The sequence below is a fragment of the Platichthys flesus genome, chromosome 10 (assembly GCF_949316205.1).
Source record: "Platichthys flesus chromosome 10, fPlaFle2.1, whole genome shotgun sequence".
In the NCBI taxonomy this organism is placed as follows: Eukaryota; Metazoa; Chordata; class Actinopteri; order Pleuronectiformes; family Pleuronectidae; genus Platichthys; species Platichthys flesus.
Window position 1 is genome coordinate 3,625,036 of NC_084954.1, and position 25,808 is coordinate 3,650,843.

The 25,808-nt window shown below is 46.5% G+C and overlaps 3 protein-coding genes across 3 annotated transcripts; 1 reads left to right on the forward strand and 2 right to left on the reverse strand.

Annotated features, from left to right (window-relative positions):
* Positions 1-376: 376 nt before the first annotated feature.
* On the reverse strand, positions 377-8,561 carry si:ch211-168d23.3 (BRD4-interacting chromatin-remodeling complex-associated protein). Its single transcript, XM_062397819.1, has 12 exons — positions 8,521-8,561; positions 8,337-8,379; positions 8,109-8,174; positions 6,408-7,925; positions 5,473-5,706; positions 4,635-5,229; positions 4,361-4,503; positions 3,857-3,918; positions 3,156-3,304; positions 2,339-2,433; positions 2,152-2,254; positions 377-1,228 (listed from the first exon to the last, which is right to left on the reverse strand). The coding sequence occupies exons 1-12, from the start codon at positions 8,559-8,561 to the stop codon at positions 504-506; spliced, it is 3,774 nt and encodes a 1,257-aa protein (XP_062253803.1). The 3' UTR covers positions 377-503.
* Positions 8,562-10,986: 2,425 nt separating this feature from the next.
* On the reverse strand, positions 10,987-14,047 carry LOC133962514 (enhancer of rudimentary homolog). Its single transcript, XM_062398144.1, has 4 exons — positions 13,901-14,047; positions 12,814-12,901; positions 12,104-12,224; positions 10,987-11,287 (listed from the first exon to the last, which is right to left on the reverse strand). Exons 1-4 carry the CDS (start codon positions 13,901-13,903, stop codon positions 11,185-11,187), a joined length of 315 nt encoding a protein of 104 aa, XP_062254128.1. The 5' UTR covers positions 13,904-14,047; the 3' UTR covers positions 10,987-11,184.
* A 627-nt stretch (positions 14,048-14,674) lies between these two features.
* Positions 14,675-24,011, forward strand: psen1 (presenilin 1). Its single transcript, XM_062397093.1, has 11 exons — positions 14,675-14,921; positions 16,908-16,996; positions 18,488-18,840; positions 19,132-19,273; positions 19,668-19,735; positions 19,861-20,081; positions 20,671-20,769; positions 20,853-20,945; positions 21,042-21,218; positions 21,784-21,902; positions 22,070-24,011. Exons 2-11 carry the CDS (start codon positions 16,958-16,960, stop codon positions 22,223-22,225), a joined length of 1,467 nt encoding a protein of 488 aa, XP_062253077.1. The 5' UTR covers positions 14,675-14,921; positions 16,908-16,957; the 3' UTR covers positions 22,226-24,011.
* Positions 24,012-25,808: the final 1,797 nt, after the last annotated feature.

Genomic DNA, 25,808 nt, shown 5'->3' on the forward strand with positions numbered 1-25,808 from the left:
TCACACACACACACACACACGCTGCCTTTCTCGATGCAACTCATCTGAAAACACAGTTGGCACAGATTATCAAAATAAATACCCTGGAAGCTTGGCACTATGCAAAAGTAACCACATTTTTTTTCTGAAAGAAATCTTATAAAAAACTATTGAATAATCTCAGTCTACTCCAGGTTCCTGTGAGCCTCACTATTACTTATATACTATCTGCTGATGAAGGTCACACCAGTGTCGTAAACCTCTGGATGACGTAACTACCACTGAAACAATATAGCTCCTATTCAAATATACTTTTTTCCACAAACGTACATCAAATGAAGAATCTAACGTCTATCTGACTGCAGATAGTGCTGCTGTCTGCGTCTCTTCATAGTGCCTCTGTCTTTTTTTTCCCTCCTCCCTCTTTCTTTAAAACATTCAGTTCCTTTTTAAAGTAAAATCTGAAACCCAGAATCAAGACCTCTTTCAGTTCTGGGGAACAGACGAGTGCACTTCCCTTTGCCTCACAGGTGTCCCTCCAGGATGCTGGTGACAGCCTGGTCCAGGGGCGGCCCTGACGGGGCCCTGGTCGGGGCTGCAGAGGGGCCCTGCAGGCGCTGCAGCTCCAGGATGCTGTCGATGGCGCTCTGTAGATGTTCACTGAGCATGTTGTCCTCTTGGAGGGGGGGTGGCGGCGGACTCGGCCGCGGCTCCGGCTGAGACGTCGCCTCCAGCCTGTAGCATTTCAGTTTTGGGGCACTGACATCTCTGGGAGGCGACTCGAAGCAAGCCGCCTGTGGCTCTGGCATAGAAAGAGGATGTTGGGCTTTTATTTTGGGACTGGGAGCAGTCTGTGGGACTTCCTGTGCAGGGTCGCTCTGCAGAGCCCCGTTGACGACCTGCTCCTCGTGCTGGGGACGGGGGGGCGATCCGTTGGGCGCCTGCTGAGAGTGGCGCTCGCTCACGGCTGCCCCCCCGTTGGTCAGCTGCCCCGTGTGGTCCCTCTTGAGTCCGGGCTCGCAGGCCGAGTTGTGCACCACCTTGCGGGAGCCCGACTCCTGCTTGATGGTGAGCCTGAGGGCGCCGCGGGAGCTGGAGCGGTACGTCTTCAGTCCCGGGGGCCGGTCCGAGAGTCTGGTCCAGGCCGGGGGGGAGGAGGGGCTGCCGGAGGAGACCGGGTGGGAGGGGCCGGAGGGGGGGGCTTCATGAGGGGAAGACGCTGATGTAGTCAAGGCCATCATGAACGACTCTGGAGGGAAGGGAAGTCAGAGGTTCAGCATCAGCTCTGGATCTTTACTCAGGCTCTAAACATGTAGATGGTTTGGGTTTTCAGTTGCTCATGTTGGCCCAATTTACATAAGTTCTTAAAAAACTAAATAAAATTACCTCATTAATTTTCTTTTGATTTTATTTGTTTTACACATTTTCTTGTGTTCCTTTGTTTGACTTTTGTTTTTTGAGCGTTTTACATGAATATGCTTTTATTGTGAAGTACTTTGTGCCCTTTATTTTGTTGTTTAAAATAAAAAAAAAATGGACATCTTATATTCTTTCATGTTTTCACCCCCTTGTGATTCTGAATTTGGTTGAAACAACACTTGAAATTTTAACGTGAACTTTCCCAATATCAAATATGTGTTTTAATTAGAGAGAAATGTGTTGAAGATATGAAAAATGATGTTGAAGAAAACATTAACATAGTTTTAACTGGATGTTGAAGCTGCTTTAAAGTAAACTGAAGGAGATTTTGTTGCATTTGTTCTGTGATATTTTGATTTTTAATGTATATGTAACATCTGTGCAGTGGTTGTGGATGATATCCCATTAGGAGCCGTGTTGATAAATACAAACTGTCTATGAGTTACAATCAATTGATCAATTATTGGGTTATATGTTATTCCCATTATTATTATTCTAATTATTCATAAGTCCTAGAGTCCAGAAGTTTCAAGAGCCCCCCCCCCCCTCTAACTTTAATTAACATTAGCATCGCTGCTCTCATCAGCTCTTCATTCTTCACGTCTCACTTTTCTTTCTCATTGGACCTCGCTCCACTTTGACGCAGCTCAATTACACCGTCACACCTGGGAGCTGCTCTGGAGCCGATATGGAGGTGAAGTGTTTCTCTCAGGAAGTGTGTGCAGAGGACAGACCCCCTGCTGGGACACTGACCTGGGTCTCTGCGGGCTCTGCGTCTGTCCTCGGCTAAAGCGAATCGCTCGGCCTGAAGGAAGAGACGCTCCAGCATCACCATCTCCGCTGAGGGACTCTCCTGCTGCGGAGGACAAGTCAAACCCCATCACACAAACAGAATGTGGAGAAACCTCATATCTTTAACACAATGAGCATCGTGTCTCACCTGAGTTTCTCTGACCAGTAGCTGCCTGTATTTGTTGATCATGTCCTTGGTGCGTTTCAGCAGGAAGCCGGACACAGAGTCAAACTCCTGGTCCACTGAGGAGAGAGAAACCATCACCCATCATCCATCATTATCATGTTAGTGATATTATCATCCCCTGAAGTGAGACTGAAACATTACAGAGCTCTCAGGATCATTACTGCCGTGGCCTGCGTATAAAGTCTGTAACCCTGGTCATCTTAAACCAATTGGAGTTTTTGGAAGCAGATTTTCAGACGAGCACTGAACTCTGGATCCTCCTGGAAGCACGGGACAATGGGCCAAGAAGGAACCCATTAGACTCTGGTTTGGATCCAGACGTTCTTTATCACTTTCATTCATTTTCACCAATTTAAATGATTCAATCTCTGAGGGTGTAAAGAGCAGAGGCAGAGGAATGCATTCTAATTCCTGCCATTCAGTTAAACCTTTGTTGACCATTCAATTTAAGGATTATTATTGTCGGCAAGTCGGAAGAAAAGCATCAGAAACGTGAAATGAGACCCAAACTCTCCAAAGTGAAAAAGTATTAATACTTAGATGCAAAGTGTTTCCATGGACAACCAGTGTTTATATGTATTTTTTATGTTTTTGTACACAAGTTGTTACCAGAGGAAGATTTGTTGAAGTTTTAGTCATTTGATTTATTTTGGCACAAACACTTTCTATATAAAATACCATCGCAGTTCATTTAACCTGGTTGTGTTTTTCTTTTTAGGGACATGGTCGTAGTATATTGAAGGTGGACACCAGACGTCTTCTGTGTCAGCTGTCTCACCTAAAGCGAAGTCGCTCTGGCTCGGCAGGTGACCGGCACACGCGTGGTACGGCAGCAGGCGTCTCACGGCGTCCTTCAGCGTGGAAAAGGCCGAGCCGGTGAACGGGTGCTGAACCTCTGCGTGGTCCGAACACAGCTGCTGCTGGAACCTGAGGGACGCCGGGAGGAGACTGACGGTAAACACACAGGAGGATTTCACATAAACACATTTATCTACTGACTTCTCATGTGAAGGTTTTGGTTTCGTGGATCGATCCTCAGTTTCTTCCACATGTTATTATGATGTGATGTGTCAGTGGGTTTGTATGGTTCATAACAACCTACTGACATGTACTGACCTCTGTCTCTATACCTCTGCAGTACAGACAGGTCACCCCCAATCTGTCGGAGTAATTATTCTGGATACCTGATGAGATTCCTCTTATTTTGGTATCTTAGTTTACATTACTAGGATTTGGATATTATGTGTATTTGATTAGTATTTTCATCTTTCTTTAAATACTTGAGGTGTCTTCAAATGCATATGTGATAGCTGCCATTGATTTTTTTATATTTCTTATCATATTCTCATGTTCCAACTAATTATTCCATCTAACCCTCCCCCTGCGTCCCCCACAGGACGAACAGGAGACATAATGGACGGACAGGAGGACAGGAGGACGGGAGGACGGGTGGATCTCAGGTCGACTTTCATCTCCTACCTGTGCCGGCGTATTGCTGGTGTGATCCTGTCCTCTCTCTGCTGCTCCGTCCAAACTGCCAGCTGGCACACACATCACATTTCAGATCAGATCACAAGACGCAGACATTTTCAAGTCGTTAATATTAAGTGTTCTGTGTTTAACAGTGAATAATTACAGCTAAATTCAGATAAACAGAGAGAAGATGTGATTTAGAATCTTAAATATTAAGAACACAAGAGCTATAATATGATTAAAGATTAAACTCAATCACTTATGGGGCTGACAACAAATACAGCTTTTTTAATATTTGTCATTTTGTCAAATTAAAATCAGGCTTCAGCTTCCAAAATGTGAATATTTGCAATTTGTGAATTTTTTTTTTTTTTGGTTTAAATAGCTGGTTGGAGACATTTAAATATATCAACTTGGGAAGTTTTCACTATTTTCTGGCATTAAATTGATAATATAATATAATTCAATATAATAGAATAACACAACTCGACCAGTAAATGTATTTCCCACCTTGGAGCCCGTCTGCTGGCTCGTCTGGACGGGGCCACAGTCCCTGGGAGCCGGGGGCCCGTGGACATCGTGGGCTGCAGGAGAGCGTGGACGGACATCGAGAGGAAACACTTTAGTCTCCACGACCAAGGCAGCTGTCGGCTCTGATAAAGAGACAGTGATGATGATGATGATGATGATGATGATGATGATGATGATGATGATGATGATGATGATTAGAATCCCACAGGAAAGGCCCCGGTTCTCTAGCTGTTGGTTTTGTGATGAAACTCACTGTTTTGTGTTTGCTGTTGCACAGCGGAGTCGTCTCCTCCTTTGGAGAGATGAGCAGCGGGGGGGTCAGGCTGCTGCTGAGGCAAGGGGACGCTGACCAGCACAGGGGAGGAGGAGGAGGAGGAGGAGGAGGAGGAGCTGCTGTGGGCGGGAGTGCCGCTCGAGGACCGGGGCTGGGGAACCGACGTCTGGAGCTGCACCTGGTTCTGGCCGAACACGGCCTGTGAGACCTGGAGCTGAAGCGGGGCCTGGTACTGGGCTTGGGGCTCGATGAGGGGCTGTGGAGCCGACCCCTCAGGTGCAGGAGGAGTCGTCTGAGCTCCAGCTGGAGGGGAGAACGCTGCTGGAGCTGTTGTCCCTGTGTCCTGAAGGAGGTGGGGAGGGGAGGGGCAGAGCAGCGGTGTGTCCTCGGGATCCGAGCTGAGCGGAGAGGCCTCCACACGCTGGTCGGACGTCACGATGTGGGGGCCCGGATCTGGGACTGAGTGGGTCTGTGGTTGGGTCTCTCTCTCGTTGGGGGAGGAGAGAATCTCCATCGGCACCACTGGCAGCGCTCCAACCAGCAGATCACAGGCGATGGGAGAGTTAAGTGCTTGCTGTGGTGGAGATGAAGAGAGAAGGATGATATTTGTTGATCCAGCCACAAACAACATGTTTATTACTGGAGGTGCAGGTTGTTTGTCAACCTCTTGGCAGAAGCAGGGTCACATAAATAGAATATAATTCCTCTAATTGTCAATGAACCACTAGTACTAGTAAACCTGAGAAGCACAGTCGCACAAACACACACACACTGTAAACTATCTTTACATAGAACAGGAACTTGCTGAATCTCTGACCTGTTGCAGATGTTGCATAAAGGCCTGGTTCTGGCTCATGGACTGGGCCACCTCCTCCACCACATGGGTCATGTCCACTGAGGGCATCAGTAGTTTGGGCATCTCTGCAGCTGGGTTGGGGGCCAGAGGAGGTTCAGGAGGAGGCTGCAGGGCGGGGACGACAGGAGGAGAGGGGGTCTGCGGCCCTGAGGAGGGGGGGTGCACGGAGATGTGCTGGAGCACGTGTCCATAGGGCTGCAGAGGGAGGAACCACACTTAGATGAACTGAAACCAGCAGAAATCAGACTCTAGAACAGACCAGTACACTTTGATGAAGTGGTGTAAACTCAGGTCTTTATATCACCAGTCCTCATCATAATACATATTGCTAAAGCTTCCATTAACCTAATTTACATACAGGAAGAAAACTAACTCACAGTAGCGTGTTTGTAAAAGTTCACCATCATTTTGTCAACTTGTTAACTTGATTCGATAAATTCATTTACAGAAATCAGTTTTAAACTTTGGAAAACCACTAGTGCAGTCGTTTAGATTAATGTTCATATAGAGAATATATCCTGCTTTCAAATCTAAAAGAGTAATTTACTATTCAAGGTTGTAGTTTTTGTTATCGTGGGCCAATCAATGAGCAGCAGTGAATTTAGAGGATTTGTGCGTTAATCTGATGACGCGTCTGTTCGTCAGGTATTTCATTCACTGCATTAACAAGAGACATCAGCGTATTTGATCTATTTTGAAAAGGTCTATGTGCTTTTCTAGTTTTCACGACCACTCAAAGTGCTTTACAGAACATTTAACTATGACACATTCATACAGTGCATCCATGGGCAGCACTTTTGGTTCAGTATCTTGCTCAAGGACATAAAGATTTCCAGTAAATCTACTATCAAATCCCACCTGCCAGTATAGAGGGGTTCCTCTTGAAGCAGACTCACCTGCGGCCGTTGGTGGAAAGTCTCCTCTGAGCTGCTCCTCTCCTCTTGAACAGTTCTCTCTGGCAGCAGCACCACAGACGCCTGCTGGAGGCTGAGCTGTGCCTCCGCCCCCCCCGCCTGAGGAGCCGGGGCCTGGGCAGCGAAGGGCAGCCCCTGAACCACCGAGGGCCCGTTGACGATTGAGATGGAAGTGAGATCCTGGGGGAGCACCCCCGAACTGTTGATCAAGGTTATGTGGTTTCCAAGAGCGGGACTGTGGAGCAGGGTGGCGCGCTGCCCCTGCCCCCCCGCAGTGTAGGCTCCAGCCAGCTGTGCCGGCATCTGGAAGACAGTGGGGGGGGCTGACTGTAGATGCAAGGGTCCTGAAAGCACCGTGGCCTGGCGGAGCGCGAGCTGCCCGGTGGGGGTGGTGAAGACGGGGCTGAAGTTCAGCTGTCTCTGGGGCACAGTAAGGATCTGAGAGCCGTCTACGAGCTGCCCAGTGGCCGATGGGCCCTGGTGACTGGGAGTCAGCAGCGTTCGAGCTCCACTGTTAGGCTGGGAGATTGTGACGGGGGACTGGCCTGGAAGAAGGAACTGGTTTTGGCCCTGGAAGAGTCCCTGAGGCTGGAGCACGAAGGAGCCGCCCTGGTTGACTAACTGCAGGCTGACTGGTTTGTGGAGCTGCTGGCTGGGCTGCGGCTGTGGGGCTGTGGGCTTTTGGCCTGGAGTTTGGGACAGTAGAATATTTGGTGAGCCAGTCCCAGGGACGAAAGTTAGACTCGGTGTGGGTTTCTGCCCAGAAGGCTTGGGGCTAATTTGAACCAGTCTGGGCTGAATGCTGATGGGGAGCTTGGGCTGGATGTGGAGAGGGCCCCTCTGCAGCACGATCCCTGGTGCTGCTGCCGTGGCTCTCAGGGATGGAGTGATGAGAGGACGACTGGTCAAACTGGGAACGGCCTTGTGGAGGATCATACTGGAGCCCTGGGCGGGACTCAGAGAGAAGGAGGTCTCTGGAGAAGGAGCCGGGAACACGTTTCCAGGCAGGAGCCCCATCAGCTGAGGTGGTGCAGCAGGTTTTAGAGAGGGGCAGCCAGGCCCGACAGCGAGGAGCGAGGGCTGGGGGGGCTCCACTGCTGCCTGGGTGTCTCTGGGCAGCGCCGGGGGGGCGGGCAAGGTCACAGACTTGGTAAAGAATGGTGCAGGGGGAGGAGAGAGGAGAGGAGCGGGTGAGTAGAGGGAGAGATTGTCCCCGGTATGGGCCAGACCTGCCTCCAGAGCCATGGTCTGCTCAGTGATGTCCGCCTCCTGCAGGCTCTGCTGCAGGATGTCACACGCCACCTCCGCCTCCTCCACCTCCGGCACCTCTCCCTCCTTCGCCTCACATCCACCCTCCACAGGCTGCCCACCCTGCACCACCTGCAGGTCTTCACCCTCCGGCGATGACAGGAGAGCCTCCTCCAGGAAGGACAGGTCCACACAGCCGGGGGGAGGCGTGTCTGGGGAACCCCCGCCATCTCCCAGCAGAGAGACGGGGCTCTGGGGGAGAGAGACAGTGGGAGACGGGGCGAGAGGGGCAGAGTGGAGAGCAGGGGAGAAGTGTGTGATTAGCAGGAGTTAACAGGAAAAGCAGTTTCAGGCACAGACGTAGAGAAAAAGGAATCCTCGTGGGGGACAGTGTTGGTTGTTGTGACGCTGCCGCCGGCGGATCCAGACACTCACCGGGGCGTCTGCGAAGAGGGAGGTCTCCCCAGAGGAGGAGCTAATGAGCAGGTCCTCAGTCGGCAGCTGCTGGGAGGAAATCACAGGATTTGGGGTTGGGCACAGTTGTACTTCATGGATTTACTGTTACGCTACATCTGTCTTTCCTCCACATCTCCCTCAAGAACATGTGCCAAGAAATAGTTTCAACATAAACGTTTCATATGAACTTTCCACGACGTCTGTTACCTCATTGGTCCCATGAAGGAAGTCGTTCAGGGCCTGGGGGTCACTGAGAAGACGAGGAGAGGAAGATGGACATTTAGTCAAACGACAAAGAAGGGGGCAAAAGGAGAAGAAGCTTAAATGTAAACAAACCTTTACCCTACAATGTATTTTACTTCCATTTTATTATCTGTGTTTACAAACTCACCACAAAACATCAAGTAGACAAGTCCCATCTTCATCCTCCATGTCAACTGAAGGGAAGAGGAGGACACATTTTTAAGAAAGGAGAATTTATCAGCGAGCAAAAAGCAACTTATTCCACATATTTCTGTTTTTATGACTCCAACCGGTCGTTATTTAGTTTTGTATTTAATTGCACTGATACGGTTCCTCTTTGGTAAAGAACTGGACAGACCACTCCACCGTATATCCACAAAACAGTTTGGTATAATATCATATATTGCAAAGAGGCCTGGAGAGGTACATTTAACTGGAAGGGCACATTGAGAGGACAGTAATGTCTCGTGACCTCTTACATCTGCTTTGACCCCAAGTCGGGGGGGGGGGGGGGGGGGGGGGTTCCACACACTACACAACATACCTCATATGTGAGAGGCCCCATACAGAGCGGTCGAGCTGAGTTCTGGTGGAGGCCTCATGGGAAGTCGTGGCCGGGCTTCGGTGCGTGGAGGCGGCGGGGAGCCAGGCCGAGGCGGCGGGACGGAGACGGGTCCTCCTCCCTGTGGGGGGGCATCGCTGCGTCCTCACTGTGGAGAGGCTGGGAGAGAGGGGACACACACACACACACACACACACACAGAGACACACACATGTCATCAGGTTGAGGTTAGCAGAAGCCACAACACATCACATCACTATGGGGTTCATGGGGTTTCTGCTGAGGTTCGGTTGCAGACGTCTGAGCGGACGTCTCCCTTCATCATCATCATCATCTCTCTCTTTTAGGGGATGTATTGATTATGCTTGAGGCTGATGAGGGAAATGGAAGCTATTGTTGTGTCTCTCACAGACATGAGAGGCGCCTCAGCTGTGAAGAGACGACTCCCCCTGCTCCTGGGAGGTGACTGCTCCTCTCCTCATGGCTGGAGGAGGAGAAAACACACAATGTGGAGAAGCTGGAGCCTATAGGGTACCACACACACACTCACACACACAGAGACAGACAGACAGACACACACACACACACAGGAGACAAACCTCTCTGACACATTTCTGTTTACAACACGACCACCGCATTATCAGCCTCCAAGTTCCGCATCGCCCAATGAAATCCACGCACACGAGCCTCACGCAAACCTGCAGCCGAGCCTCATGCAACAACAGCATCCAGCGACGCATCTGCAGGTTACGTAAGGTGAATGTGCGTCCATGTGAAATGAATGTGCCGAGCGGTGCAGGACGCGGAGCCGCCGCCGCCGCTCACACTCCGTTTATTTCTAAAGAGAATAATGTCATGTCTCAGGGTGGGACCGCGGCAGCGGCTGTGAAAAACCACGTCTCGGTAACAAAAGGTGCCTTGTGTTGAATTTCAGCTCCAACACAACCGAGGGGCTCCTTCGCCGACGAGCCGCGAGAGTAGATCCCGCAGAAAACCAACAACCGAGAGGAGGAGGAGAGGAAACTCACCCCTTCTTTGTGGTTTATTGTCCTGTCAAGCGGGGCCTCTGCGCCATCGATTCTCACTCAGCGGTCCTTTCAGATGCTAAGAGGAGGAGGAGGAGGAGGATGGGGCAGGGTGGGCTGGAGGAGGGGGGGGGGCAGAGGATGGGTAGGTGGGGGTGTGAGAAACACACTGATCACAACACAAAGGTGGAGAACTGGGTTACAACCGAGGAGGAGGAGAGGAGGAGTGTGGCCGCCTCCTGCGCTCCGTCAGCCGGCACACGCGTCAAATGTCCCCGCGCCGACCCAGTGCGGAAGTCCTCCATCCCGGGGATACACGTGCTCTTCCACATGGAGGGTATCGATTTTCATTTGTCTCCATTCAACAACAACAAAATACTGAAATCAATTTAATGTCAAATCGATTTTTCCAGACTGTGTCCAGTGGAGGAGGGAGAATTACATGTTCAAGGTTTTATTCCCATTTAACTCATGCAAGAGATTAAGATGGGGGAAAAAACACAAATACATGGGTGATAAATAAAACCAGTGAAGAGAAACAGACTGGGAAATAAAATACAAATGATCAGAGCAAAACACAAACCAAAAGAAGAAGACAAGACATTTAGTTTTAATCTCAATCTCATGGTCCAGCTGTTTCTTAATTCCAGGGAAATAAATTCAGGCACTTAAAAAGAAAAACTCTTAGATGCACTTTTCTGAAATCAGACAGAAGAGAAAAAGCAATGACAACCAGTGGATGAACGATTACATAAAGATATTAATGGTAAAATAAATGTAATAGATTTATTTGCTTGTATTGAAAATAAAAAGTTCATGAGAATGTGCACAGCTGTCATCATTCATGGAAAGTTTTCTGCAGTCGACACCAGAAAGTTGAAGATCAAGAAAAGATGAGAAAAAAGGAAAAGAAATAAATCAAAATTTGTTTATTTGAAAAGAAAGGAAACTAAATGAAAGAATGGACCCAGAAAACTGTTCAATGCAATATAGAAAAACTGAGAACAAAAGAAAGAAACTCCAGAGACGTGTTTAAAATGAAATCTTTATTAATAAGTCAAACATTAAGATAGAAAATACACCCCCTCTGCAGGAAGAAACTAAATATTTTCAAAAATAAGTTCGGTCAAACTTTGTCAACACAAGTTACACAGTAAAAATAACACTAGCTCCCCCACACAAACACCACACCCCCCCCCCCCTCCTGGACTCTCCAGCAGTTCCTTCACTTGGTCGCCTGCTGGGCCTGACGGCGCAGCAGCACGTAGATCTTCTCCTTGATCCAGTCCTTGTTGTACGGCTGGTACGTCTGCGTGTCGGTTCGATACCTGAGGCACAGAAATCATCTGTATTCACTCGGACTAAAGAGAAATCTCTGCACAGAAGACGTAAAACACTGAATCTAACGGGACACGTTTCCACATGAGCTCTCTGACTCATCCTCTCTGTCAGGTCAGACATTATATGAAGCTACACAGACAGAAGCTCTGCGGCAGCTGCTGGAGATGGTGTTTTGCCAAAGGGCACTAAGGCAGAGTGTTGTACACACAAGGGTCTGAACCTCCCACGAGGAGCCAACAAAGATGAACCATCAAAGCTTCAGGCTCCGTGAGCTTCCTCTGCTGTTTTGTACTTATATACTGTGTTCAGGTCATAGATTGCCAATCGCCCCCTGGTGGCTGTCTGCAGTGTAGCTCATAAACCAGACCTCCTCCATGTAAGCAGATGGGACAAGGACCAAACTAAAAAGTAAAGTACACTACCCATTGTATTTTTTCTCTCAAAAGATTTTTGTAACTTTAGCTTGATGTTCAATCGAGTTTATGTTTATCATCATTTTGGTTTTAACAAGTTAATTTGATGCATCATGATTGACAGCTGAGACTGACTCACGATTGGTCGAGCCTATGTAGGGGCCAAACCTTTCATATGTGGGGGATTTTTGGTTCAGTCTGGATAGTGGGAGGAAGTGGAGATGTGTCATCCATCTTTATCTACAGACCGCTGTGTGTGTCGTTTGACGCGTCAGTCGTATCATGAACTAGTTTTAACAGCTCACGTGTTCTAAGTAAATGTGGAGGATCCCTGCAGGCTGGTTTATCACCAGCAGCTTTAATGGACTGAAACCAGTCTCACAAACTTACACCAGACAGCTGAGGTCAGCCAGGTCGTCGATGAAGTCGAACAGCTGGCTGATGTCGTACGTTATCGACGGACTGTTGGGGTTCATCCTCTTTAAATGCTCCTCGTACATCTTACAGACACCTGCAGGAGAGAAGACCTGTCAATCGTCTACATCAGAGAAGATCACTGCAAGATAAAAACTCAGTTAATGTATTTACATCTGTATTAATGCAATATCCCATAATTCTCCCAACTCACTGCGGTATTAGTTTCTCTTAATACACTTTTATTTTAGATTTAATACTTTATTTAGCCTTCCTGTATATTATTTTACTATATATTGTTCTGTGTTTTTTTCAGAGCAAGCTGGCACAATAATATCCTTTGGGATTAATAAAGTCTTACCTTTTAGTTCAATTCTTTAAGATCTAGTTAAACCCTCAACTCAATACTATAATTGTATTTCAGTCAAGACAATAACGTGTCAATGAGAATAAGAAAGTGGTGAAATGTGACTTTTCCTACGTAAAAATATACAGTCTGAGTTGTGTGTATGTGGGTTTATCTGGTGCATTTCAACATGATACACAGTATTTCTGAGAAGAAGAAGAGGAAAAAGAAGATGAAGAAGAAGAAACATAAAATAGATTTTTTTATGTTGAGGTAGATGGTAAAGTCCTGAGTCAGTTCCACCGCAGAGTAAAGACGTGGTTCTGGTTCATCAGCTCACCTTCCATACACTCGTTGACTGACTCATAGTCAGCATACGTCCTTCCCTCGGGCCTCTTGGTGGGCTGCACCAGCAGGATGGTGTGGGACTAGAGAACCAGACACACAAGGTTTAGACTGGGATTCAACCAGTCATCTCAACATTTACATATTCACAGTTGTACAAACTCGATTCTTACGGTGTTAAAGATGTAAGACAGGAATAACAGCATGTTTTGAGTGAATTATCATCGCAAATATTCTTATTCAATAATCAGTTTGTTCAATTTACACCAGGAATGTCCACATCTGTCTGGTTTCCATCTTTTAAATGTGAGGATTTGCTGTTTATCTTGGTCGTACATGACGAGTTTAGACTGAAGACATCAAATGTGAATCATTGTAAACAGCATCATTAATACTATTTAAAATCATTTATCTACAAAGCTATATTGGAAGATTTATTAATAAAGTATTTAATTAAACGAAAAATGGAAGCCTGGAGCTAAATCTTCCTGTATATGCATCAGCCACCACTAATTTAAGGGTAAGAACAATAATAGAAAGTATACAAGTACTGAACAACTGGTATATTTCGTATGGATTTCCATTTAAGGACACTTTATATATTTATACATTTTATGCTTTTAGATTCTTGAACGTGACAATCTGATGTTTTCCCTTATTTTAAAAATTACAGTAAACTCCTGGACTCTGGATGATGGTTAATCACTACCACAACAAACAAACAAACAAACACAAAAACGTGAAACTAATCACGAGTCGCAGCATCTTAACGTTTTAAAATCACAACAACACTTCATTATTGATTGTTGCATTACAACACTACTTCGCAGTACTTTATTCTTTACACTATAAACACAAGAACGTGTTCAGTAACTGACTAAATGACGTGAAGCAGCGCAGGTGGGTTCTGATGCTCGTGTTTGTGAGGGTGACGGGTTCGAAGCCGCGGCTACATTCAAGCTAACAGGGACGTTTCCATCGTCACCGGACGTTTCTCCTGCTGAGATAAACTCGACGAACACTTTTCACGGAACCGAACAAACTTCTATTGAGTAGGTATCGAACCCTCGACCCGCACTCACCATGTTCTCGAGCGGTTTCAGTCCGTTTCCGTGGATCTTTCGTGAGCTCCTCTTCACAGCGGGTTGACCTCTGAACCAGGAAGTAGAAGGACGCTGCGTTCAAGTAGCCGAGGCAGGGTGGGACAGAAGAGCTTTTAGTCCAATGAACATCGTTCACTCCCGAATGTCCAATGAACAGTGAAACGATGAACATACACAGATTGATTTATTATATTCCATTATTCTTGTGTATTCTTTATTATCTTGTCTACCTCATCGGATCTCTCTGCTGTAATTCAATCCGATATGTCACACTAATTAAGTGCTTTCTATCACGTTGAGTCAGAGTGAATAAATCAAATAACTAGTGACTTGATTGAACGATGGTAAACTTATATATTAATATACACATTCATAATTTATTTAATTGTATCACTTTTAAGATATTGGATTTACTCACACTAATTCAAAACTTAATTAATATGGCCCTTCACATTGAACTTATGGAATAAAGGACATTTTATATTTTTGTTCTGTATTTGCTTGCGTTGGAACTTTTAGCAGTTTCAATTTTAGCATGTGCTGTCAATTCTTGCATTTTCAAATTGAGGAAGTGATTTTCTTAATTTGCATGTTGTTTATAATCTATTTGCATGTTATCTTAATTTGCAGGGAGTTGATCTCCCTCGGCCACCGTCCCCCCACTCCAGCAGCAGGACTTGAACGCAGCACGGCCACTCTTTATTTCCTAACAGTTGTGTTTCAGTCCCTCGTTGGTTTAAAGTTCAAAACACACAACGAAGATCAGGATGTTGAATTAATTATTTCACTGGATCGTTAACGAGAGAAATGTGAAACACGCAGACAAGTGAAACACGCGCTGTGGCCGTGAACGCGCCCCGGTGTGCGGCAGCAGGAACCGGAAGTAGTTTCCAGCGGCGGCCGGATGCTCAGTGGACACACAGGAACAACAAAGAGGGGAAAGCACCCGGGTTTCAAACCCTCAACTCACACCCAGCCGCTTCTCTCCAGCTTGTAGACGGTGAGTTTGTCTCTTGTCTGTCCCGCGTGTGTCTCCAGTGTCCCCCTGTTCCCTGAGGGAGTCATGTAGCATTAGCCACCTAGCTCGACCGCCGCCTCCCCTGTGCCGTTAGGACTCCGGGAGCTAACTAGCTGCTGTAGCGGCGCAGCCCCGAGGAACGAGGAGCCCATTGAAATCTGGTAGCTTCACTTCCGTCCCAATTAAAAACACAACGTTAGCATCAAGTCTCTTTAAACCTTCGCTCGTATATCAATTACCAATTAACCATCGGTTTCCTTCGGTCGCATGCACGTTACGTCCCCCGCTGGAGTCAGCGTTTCCCCTGTGATGTCCACAGGTTGGTGTCTAACGGTTTATTTCATCACTAGATTTACGAGTGGTAGTTAGTGTTTTACTTTATAAATGATGTGTTCTTATGTTTATCTCAGTTTGATCCTCACAGGGGAGAAGTAGAGTCACACAGGTGAGGAGTCAAAGAGGCGAGTCACCGGTTAACCTGAGATAGAGAAACCTAAAGGGATTATAACCACTAATAACCACAGTGTAAAGATAATAAGAGGATATATATACAGTGTAAGGATGATATACAGTGTGAGGAGGATATATACAGTGTGGATGATGTTATGTATACAGTGTAAGGATGATATATACAATAAGATGATACAGTGTTAGGATGATATATACAATAAGATGATATATACAGTGTTAGGGTGGTTTCGTATTAGCCATTGAATTGCACAGAAATGAAAGTTGCTCAGGTAAAGAGTTTATACCTGTAGTTTAAGTGCTGCACAGATTTGCTGTAATGTTGCTTTCATATTATTTATAAATTCTCTATCTTCATATACTATTCACATGGTGTGATGAAAGGTAAATACACAGGTTCAAATCTGAGGCACCACATGGTTATTGATTTCATTGCAGATGTACATTTCAGGTCATTCACATCTGATTCTGCAGCTGCTGCACATTTCCTTCCTTATTGATGATCTGATAACATTCTATCTGACGGGGCGGGGCAATCAAACACTTATCAATGATCATCACAATATCATTTTATCAAAAGTAATGTAACAAAAGTCGAGTTTAAATTGATATATGGCTTCTACATTGTGTGAGCAGGTTTCACATATTATTGTTTGACCTCAGATTTATGACTCTGCTCATAAAGTAGAGTGAAAACTGGGTCTTCTGTCTGTGAAAACTGGTTTCATGAACAGTTTTGATAATTAACATTGACATTGACTGATGTGTAATTTATATCTTGATATAGTTTTTGGACACATCCTCCAGCCCTGCTATTTAATAATATATTAACCAGAGGTGCAACCTTTCTCCAGAATTACTCCTCTTACTTTTGATGCCTAAAATATATTTTGCTTATGTTGCATTTGGACTTTTACAAACTTAAAAATATAAACGAAGGACTAACGCTTGAAGTTAAGCACTTATACTGAAATAAAACATGTGTGTTTCATTTCACACAGCGCAAATGCAATTAAGTTCACCTAAATTAGTCCCTTTGATGTACTATTCTATAACCAGGCTTACATGTTAACTGAGGTTTCTTATTAGCTTCCTGTGGCGTGAAGGTTTTAGCTGTGTCAAGAGAAACTGTCCAGCCCCACCCCCCCCAGTGACCAGAGAATTTAAGAGTTGGTGTCTCTCTTCACTGCGGCTCAGCAAGAGAAAACACTGTAAAACACAAATGGGGGATTTCATAATACAGAAAAAGAGGTTGGTTTTTAAAAAGTATTTTTGATGAGAATGAGGACTGAGTGAATTCTGTAGAGTCAGAGTAGACAGCAGGAACAATTACAGTGAATCTTTAGGAATCGAGACCGACTGCGACTTAAACCATTAAAGCATCAATCTGCTTTTTATTGAATCCAACATCAGTGTAATGTGTTTGTTTATTTACTCAATTGATTTGTGGCCTCTTTAGGGGCGATAAGCTGAATATTGTCCTCTGTTCTCTTTCATCAGGGCACAAGAATTTGGTTTGCATGTGAGGACAAGTGTCTGCCGAGCCAACGATGGTGAACAACATTGAAATGGATATTGAAAACAATATGGTGAGTGTGAGAAAATGTCGCCGTTGCGCTTTCAGAGTCGGTGCATTGTGTAATGATTAGCCCACAGTTCAGTTCCTGGCAACAAAGTGGTTCAGTGTCACTGTCAGTCCGTCTTAAATTACTTTGGCCTCTTTCATATATGAAGTTGTGAGAAGGAGGGAGAGGTGTCCGAACAAAGTAGAAACATGAATGTAAGAGTTCTATCTCAGCTCTCACTAAATAAAGGTGTGGCCTCTGGTGCATTCAAGGGGTCAAAGTCCTTTTACTGTCACAGTCTGCTCAGCAATTCTTGTTTTGTGTTTACACAATAACAGTTGTGTATGTACAGTACACAATATCTGTGTGTGTGGGGGGGGGGGGGGCTCAAATGGGTTATTCAGGTCAATATGAGGCTATAAAGGACGTTTAACACATTTAGTTTTCCTGTCATAGAATCACTGCACCTCAACAAGCAGTCAACTTACACTGATCAAGTAAAGTAGTGTGTCTGTTGTTGCCCTTGTTTCGCACGTTGGCCTTATTCCCAGCACTGGGCTACAATGCGGCAAACCACACAGTGAGGTCACTTTGTACAACAGCCTGTTTATCAAAGCTGTGGCAGCTTTCACTATTCAGATCAGTCCCTGGAGATGCCTCCTGTTTTCAATTCTCTGAACCCGATGATTTCTCTTCGTGTCTCGACTCGCCTGCCTCGGCCTTGAGAGTTTCAGGTCACACCGTCTCCTTCTCTTTATTCGGTTCCTGACTGAACAGATCCTCGGAGTGGGGGCGGCAACCAGCGCAGTGTTGTTATCTGGGAACTGGTGTAGTGAGTGTCAATGTGCCAGTTGAGCTCTGATCCGCTAACACAGATGACCTGAAATCAGCTGCCAACAAAAAACGTTCCAGCTAGAACTGGAAGTCTCCAATATAACCACTTTTAAAATCACCAGATCCAAGTTTTTATTTGCATTTGAAACCAAATTGCACACACTCGAAAATATCTACCCCCCCAAAGATCGCATGATTAGTTTCATCAAGATCAATGCATTATTCTCTGAGAACACAAATGTTAAAAAATAGCCAAAATATTCCTGGATCCGAACCCTGAACATAACCAAATCCATCCGATAGTTATGCGTCATCCTGTTAACTAACTAACAGACAGACAAAATGAACACAACCTCCTTGACAGAAGGTAAAACAATGATGCTCTTGTTCAGTTGCTACACAAGACTCTAACTGTCTCAGCCCATCAGGACGTCCCAGAAGTCTTCACAGTTATTGGACCACACCTAGATGAAATACTTGGTCAACAGGCTTGATCTTGTTGATTCTGAAAAATTCCTGGTCTCATTTTTGCTATGCTTAATCTAGGCTCTCATCATTATCCGTAAATATATATATTTAGCTTTGTTTGTGTTTATATAATTATAGAAATACCCTTTTTAAACTGTCACTACACCTGTATTGTATAAATTCCTCTCAACGAGCTGCTCCCTCGATCCACAGGACCAGCAGGAGTCCAGTGCGCCTCCTGAACCCGCCCAGCAGCCGCAGGAGGCCGCGGTGACCAGAGCGCGGTCCAGGGGAAGTTCAGGAGCGGAAGGGGGGGGCAGTGGCGATGGCGGCGGAGGGGGCGTGGCGGGTGGCAACGGCAGCGGACCGGAGCAGAATGGACAACCTCCCGCCGCTCGACCCCCGCGCGTGATGGAGAGCGAGGAGGACGATGACGAGGAGTTGACCTTGAAGTACGGAGCCAAACACGTCATCATGCTGTTCGTCCCCGTCACCCTCTGCATGGTGGTGGTGGTGGCCACCATCAAGTCCGTCAGCTTCTACACCCAGAACGACGGACAGAGACTGTGAGTGCTGCTGGATGCTGATAGGCTGGGAGATAATGTGGCCCATATTCAGATGGTGGGCTAATGAAAATACAATACAGCTGCTGCGCCACTAGATGGAGTCAATGCAACATGGACTGTATCTGTCCTCCATCGTTTGAAAACCAGGACATCAGTGTTATGCATTAGATCTTAAAACATTTTATATCTTTAACTCTTATCCAGAGTCATTCTAAATCTTAACCACAACAGTGAAGACAGCTACACACAGATTCCTCATGCAACACTTTCTATTTGACATGTCCCCCTCAGGATCTACACGCCGTTCCCTGAAGACACCGACACGGTGGGACAGCGGGCGCTCAACTCCATCCTGAACGCCACCATCATGATCACTGTGATCATCGTGATGACGCTGGTGCTGGTGCTGTTGTACAAGTACCGCTGCTACAAGGTACGACTTCACCTCCTGTTAGAGTGGCTGCTCTACATTCAGATGTATGAGAGATGTGCGAGCTGCTCTGCACCTAAACCAATAGATTATTAAAGAAAAAGTTTGTGAAGCACTTTCTGTAAAGCTGCACATTCCTGTGGAGGTTTATCATTTAAACTAAGTTTAAAATAACCTGCTTGAGTTTTAATTAATGGCAGTTTCGTCTAATGTTTAATGGTTTAAACCTTTAATCCGTTAAACTCCTGTTCAAGCCACTCGCTCTGAGCAGCAGACGGGTGGGGCCGAGCACTTCAGGACAGTGACCCACCCACCTGGTCGCCTTGGTAGTTTGAAAAACAAACACCAGAAGCACATTTTTGCAAGTTGAAACATTCCCATGACTTCTGCTCCACAGGTGATCCAAGGCTGGCTCTTCCTCTCCTCTCTCCTCCTGCTCTTCTTCTTCTCCTACATCTACCTCAAGTAAGCCCCCCCCCCACCCCCGCCCGAGCATTTGATCTCTGATAGATTCTCATGTCACGTTGTCCCTTCTTGATCGATGGAGTCTCACCAGGTTGTTTCCACCCTGTCTCTGCTTTGTCCAACAGAGAGGTTTTCAAGACCTACAATGTGGCCATGGACCTTTTCACCCTGGCGATAATCATTTGGAACTTCGGCGTGGTGGGCATGATCTGTATTCACTGGAAAGGACCTCTGAGGCTTCAGCAGGCCTACCTCATCATGATCAGCGCCCTCATGGCCCTGGTCTTCATCAAGTACCTGCCAGAGTGGACCGCCTGGCTTATATTAGCTGTCATCTCAGTCTACGGTAAATCCTGTCCTCTGCTCCTCGCTCTGACCTTTGTGCTTGTAAGGAAGAAAAACGTCTTTAATCAACTGCTTGAAGATGTGTTGGTGCTGCAGGGTTCAGTCATCTGCTTCCGTTTAGTGCGTGAAGACAAAGGGGAAACTCAAAATGTAAAGACAAAAAACTTGTTTGCAACCTTTTAGCCTTTTCAAAATAAAAAAAAACAAAAAGTAAAATGCAACAACTCCAGTATGATCAAGGATTTGATTTTCTTTCCACCTACATGTGTAAATGAAATAAAGAGGTGGTGTGATGAAAGTAAACACGTGTGTCGAGCCCTAAAGCCTTTACCCAAACACGTTAAGCAAACGTGTGATGAAAGACCGATCTACCAGGAGAGGAAGTGTGGACACTACAGCTGCTCGACCAACTTCTCTTTAGCTTCGCTCTTGATGAAGAGTGTTTTCGAATAAATAACAATCACACAGTCTCCACTCACTCAGAGACAGTTTGGCCTCCTGGTCTCACAGATGTCCAGCTGATGTGTTTTCATCTTTTCAAAGTGTCCTCTGCTTATCGGCCTCTGCCTCTGTCTTCTGTCCTCTCACAGATCTGTTAGCGGTGCTCTGTCCCAAAGGACCCCTGAGGATCCTGGTGGAGACGGCTCAGGAGAGGAACGAGCCCATCTTCCCAGCGCTCATCTACTCCTGTAAGACCGACTCTGACCATCCAAGACTCTTCTGGTTCAACAAACCTTAATCTGACCGTTTGACTCGCTCTCCTCTTCCCCAGCTACAATGGTGTGGCTGGTCAACATGGCCGACACAGAATGGCCGAAGAGGAACTCGACAGAAGCAGCTTCGCCGCAACAACTCCCTCAAGAAGGTGAGTGGGGGGGGGGTGGGGTAGGGGGAGTCTCCTGAGGCTGGATGTTCTCTTCCAGATTGTTGTTTAGTCTAACTGATAACCCCCCCTCTGCAGCCGTGGAGTCCCCCGGCCCCTCCAGCCCGTCACAGGACGACGGCGGCTTCAACTCAAACTGGGTCAACCTGCAGGAGCACCAGCTGGGAGCGCTCCAGTCCACAGACGACACCCGGCGGGAGGTCCAGGAGATGCCCTCTGATCGCCCCCCCGTTGATGATGATGACGACGAGGAGAGTGAGTGCTGACAGCAGAACCGTTTATATACAAACACAGACGCACAGTGTTTATTCAACCATGTGATCATCCACAGGGTCTGAAAAGGCCTAAATTCAATAACTGACTTAAATATGTTTAAATATACATTTTTAGGTTTTGAATATTGTAGACTGCACATGAATCCGAGTTGTATTCAAACCCAGATGATGTGACTGCCTCCTCCTCCTCACTGTGTAATCTTCATCCCTCAGTTCCCTCTTCTCCAAACACACAAAACATTTCCAGAATGTTTTTTCTCGTTTCTGTGAAATTGGTGTTAGGGAATGCGACTCCATGTTTCTGGCTGTGGACTGTTTTTAGTCGCAGCAGATTAGGAAACGATTATTCACTGCAATTGCTAGGTTTGGTGTTTGTACTGTTTTGGGGCCTGTGCTCTTTTCTAACCTGCAGCTTCAGTAAGTACGGGGTCGACGCTCCCACTTGTACAGTAATTACAGTAGAGAAAGGATTTCTATAGGGGCCGGAGCAACTCTTGTGTCTAAATTAACTCCATCCTGAATGTGGTGTCGTCCCGTGTTCTCAGGGGGCGTCAAGCTCGGGCTCGGAGACTTCATCTTCTACAGCATGCTGGTGGGAAAGGCCTCGGCCGCAGCCAGCGGCGACTGGAACACCACGCTCGCCTGCTTCGTGGCCATCCTCATCGTGAGTGACCACAGCTGCTTATATCTGAGTCAAGTCCCCACATCCTCCTCTCTGTCTCTCAGCGCCACATCCACCCCCCACGTTATGTGAACCGTAAACCGAGCTGAGGGTGTTTGGTACACAAGCACTCATTGTGTTATTTCCTGTTTTATTCTGTGTGTCTGCAGGGCCTCTGTCTGACCCTGCTGCTCCTCGCCATCTTCAAGAAGGCGCTCCCCGCTCTGCCCATCTCCATCTTCTTCGGCCTGGTCTTCTACTTTGCCACCGACAACCTGGTACGGCCCTTCATGGACCAGCTGGCGCTGCACCAGTTCTACGTTTAGCAGGACGCCGGCCTGACAACCCTCACCTACATCGCTCTCTGGCCAACAACACCAGAGCGGTCCCTTCACAGCCGGGGGGAACAAAGGATGATGCAGGGGCCCCTCCCGCCCCCCCACGTCCCCTCCTAAGAACTCATGATGATGGGACACATGTAGTTTTTGCTCTGCCTTTTCTTTCCGAGAGGGTTTTCCCCACAGCAGCTGTTCTTAGATATTTTATGTCTGTTTTAAACCAAGAAGTGACATTTCTGGCTCGACTTGGGACGTCACCTCTCGATCGCCCGTCTCAGGCACAAAGTGAGCGAGAAGGTTTTACCTTTGTTTATCCAGGGAAGCTTCTCAAGAGCTCGTCTGCGACCTTTCCCTGCAGCACCCTGCTTCACTTTCACACACACACACACTCACACCTGGGAGCTTCCCAGTACAACCACTCTAGCTGGGGCTCAGCAGGAGGTGCCTTGCTCATGGACACCTAGGCGCGGCAGCCGTTGAGCAGAAGGAGGTGATTCTCTGGATCGAATCTTCCCGTAAACATCTTCCTCATCTCCAATCCGTTTACATGACACCCCCCCCCCCCTCCCGTGATTCACCGGAGATTTGAAAGGCCTTCATCACACCAATGGACACTCGACAATAATAGGTGTTTTAGATCGGTTGGTAAATGTGTAGTTTGATTCCGTGTGAGCTGTCCGTCACCGGAGCGTGCTTTCCTCACCGCTGCTCAGAATGGTTCAGACCCTTTTCTTCGCTCTAGACACAAACTGAAGCTCTGACGCCGGAGAGACTCGCACCCACAAAGATTTGCACTGAACAGGATGCTTTGAGCTTGAGGATCTTTTCGCATGTGGGAAAGTGGTGGTGAAAAAGATGTAATCCAGAAATTTGGGTGTTGTTGTGACACTGATGCTGATTTCACCGTGTTTTCTGACCTTAACTCTTCCCTTAAATCACTTCTGAATTCACAGCCTGCATAGGAAGTAAAGTTCACACACACACACACTCACACCTGAGACCACTGAGCAGTTCTGCTGGAGCAGTTGGAGGTTCAGTGCCTTGCTCGAGGGCATTTCAGTAGTCGTAGTAGTCGTTGTCGTCGTTATTGTGGGACAGAAGTTTTTTTTATTTAAACACGTCCAGGGATTGTAACCTGTGGTCATCCGGTCACAAACTCTGAACCTTGAGGCTACAGCCGCCGTCATGACGCTCGCCTGGTGCTGTCTCGAACTATGCTACATCAAACTAAAACCAGTTTCTATACACACACATCGTTTTCTCAATATATGCAGAAGAGACATTTTGTACTTTTTGAAACGGGGGGGGGGTAGATGTTAGCACGGCTCCGACGGGAAATCTGAGGAAATGGGACAAAAATTGTGAAAGAAAAACTGAAAAACAAATGAGGGAGTAGATGCAGCTCAATTTGATCCATGACTTTGAGGAACATTTAGGAACAAATGATCCTAATTGACCGTTTTAATCAAATGGAAAAACCAAAAACTAAGAGTGTAATGTTCTGGACTGAAACATTGAGATGTGTGTGAACCTGTGGCTGAGCCGCGGAGTGAGGACGAGCTGCACCGGTCGCTCGCCTGATGTCCGACTCGAGTCTCGTGTTTGTCGAGAAAAGAAGTAACATTTGTTTCCTACTTGTTGTCGGGGAATATGTCGGGTGACTGGCTCTTTTTTTGTATTTTTCTTTCTTCTGTCCTTCACATGCATATGTGTGTTATGCAAGGTTATTCAATTCTGATTTTGTTCTTTTTTTAATAAACAATAAAACTTAAAATAGTCCCCTTTTTCTGTTTATTGCTAAAAACACACACACCAAATGTGTTGTGTTTTTGTTCCCAGTGTCGTGCACTGCAGCACTTACAGTGGTTATGTGTGAAATCATAGTCTGGTTTGGTTTTTGGCTTCATCTTCCGTGCCAAGTAGTGACTGTGCTTGTGGCCCCCCCCCCCTGCTGTTCATCCATCCTTTATCTGTAGCACTTATCAAGGGTCAGAGATCAGCTGGAGCCCGATCCCTGCTCCCTGTCTGCTGTCTTTAAGATTAACTTCGATGGACAAAGTTTCCGTCAAAACGTTTCTAATGGTTTCTACATCCACATTATCAATCAGCTGATAGAGCCATGATGACAGAGGTGATTCATCTACAATCATCTGCTCAGAGCGATCAGCAATTTATGAATTACACAATGGTAATGATCAAAAAATACAAAAACATACATCTATACTACATCATACTTAGCGTCAAAGTACTAGCACACTTTTTTTAATATCTTTAAAACTCAGGATATCTTGACTTCCCTTTCGTTAGAGTTTTGTCCATTCCTTTTTCTTAGTCTATATCTCATAAATCCATCTTTATGTGCAGGATTAAATCAGAGGACCACTGGTATTAAATCACTCGTAGAATGATAAGATGCTGGCACTCAGGAGACTTTGATAATGCTCCAAACTCCTGAATTCTCTGTCATGTCTTTCATTCATATGTAATTGTCGTTTAAGCCTCTTCAGGCTGGTTGAGAATCATAATGTTGTAGTTGTTTATCTGTTTTATGTCAGGTTATAACAAATCATATTTAGATATCAATAATTATGATATCTGAACTTCAGTAAGTGCTCAAACTTCTCCTTTGCAAACTAGATATAAAGCACACAACAGCAGATAAAGCTCAGTGACGTTATTAAACTGTTTCCTGTTGTTATTGTCCCCCTCTGCTCGGGAGGTCAAAGGTCAAGCCCAACACTGTTTCATAATTTCACACAATGACAAAACGCTCTCGTCTCTCACGCTTCATCTGCACAGATTTCCACCGAGCGAACCATTCCCCGGAATTGACGCAGAGCTTCTCTGCAGACGGTGGGAACAATGTGAAAATTCCTCTGCATGCTGATCCACTGGCATCCCGCGCTCGCCGGCCCCCGATGCCAACTGGCTGACGGGCGGCATGCCAGACCAGGAGCGCTGGATGCATTAGCTTCACCAGGGAGACTGTTAGGGCCGTCCTCGCTGGCAGGGACAGTGGAACAGTGTGGCAGATTACCCAGGATGCTTAGCCTCACACTGGGGCCCTCAGGAAGGCCTCATCCTGGCATGGGAGTCCTGCAGCTCAGCTAATTCCATGAGGCCTCTCCTGCCTGGGCTCCAGACACCTGCTCTGCTCAGATTATGTTGCTCTTGAAACTGTTTGGCAGCTTTTCCCAGAGAACACATCAAACCTGTTTTTCCCCAAATCCTGAAGAACTCCCCTCGACAGAAGTGAGGATCCTCTGTTTGTGTTTCATTCCAGACGTTAGATCAGATTTCAGATTTCTCTGTAGATCTTTAAGCTTATTGTTGACAACTTGATTGAGTGATCCGAGGTCAGCTGTCACTCACTGTCATCCTCCGTATGGTGTGGATTTAAGCAGGAGACGACATGTGTCACACCTGTGTGCGTTGGAGGTCTCCCAGGATAGCTCTGCTAAAGGGATTACTGGGCAGGGAGGGACGTCTGCTCCATGTGGGAGATGTAAGGAATTGAGGATTAGACTTAAATAATCGCTCCAGACAGGAAACAAGCGCAGACGCTCAACAT

Excerpts from the sequence above, each read along its gene's own strand:
- LOC133962514 (XM_062398144.1), bottom strand. Across the intron at positions 12,225-12,813 it reads AGTCAACGAGTGTATGGAAG|GTGTCTGTAAGATGTACGAG; the intron begins GTGAGCTGATGA and ends TCTCTCCTGCAG. Across the intron at positions 11,288-12,103 it reads GCTGACCTCAGCTGTCTGGT|GTATCGAACCGACACGCAGA; the intron begins GTAAGTTTGTGA and ends TCTGTGCCTCAG.
- psen1 (XM_062397093.1), top strand. The coding sequence starts at position 16,958 with ATGGTGAACAACATTGAAATGGATATTGAAAACAATATG. Across the intron at positions 18,841-19,131 it reads CAGAACGACGGACAGAGACT|GATCTACACGCCGTTCCCTG; the intron begins GTGAGTGCTGCT and ends TGTCCCCCTCAG. Across the intron at positions 21,903-22,069 it reads GCTTCGTGGCCATCCTCATC|GGCCTCTGTCTGACCCTGCT; the intron begins GTGAGTGACCAC and ends GTGTGTCTGCAG.
- si:ch211-168d23.3 (XM_062397819.1), bottom strand. The coding sequence starts at position 8,561 with ATGGAGGATGAAGATGGGACTTGTCTACTTGATGTTTTGTG. Across the intron at positions 3,305-3,856 it reads CCAGCAATACGCCGGCACAG|GTTCCAGCAGCAGCTGTGTT; the intron begins GTAGGAGATGAA and ends GGCGTCCCTCAG. Across the intron at positions 1,229-2,151 it reads CAGAGCCCGCAGAGACCCAG|AGTCGTTCATGATGGCCTTG; the intron begins GTCAGTGTCCCA and ends CCTTCCCTCCAG.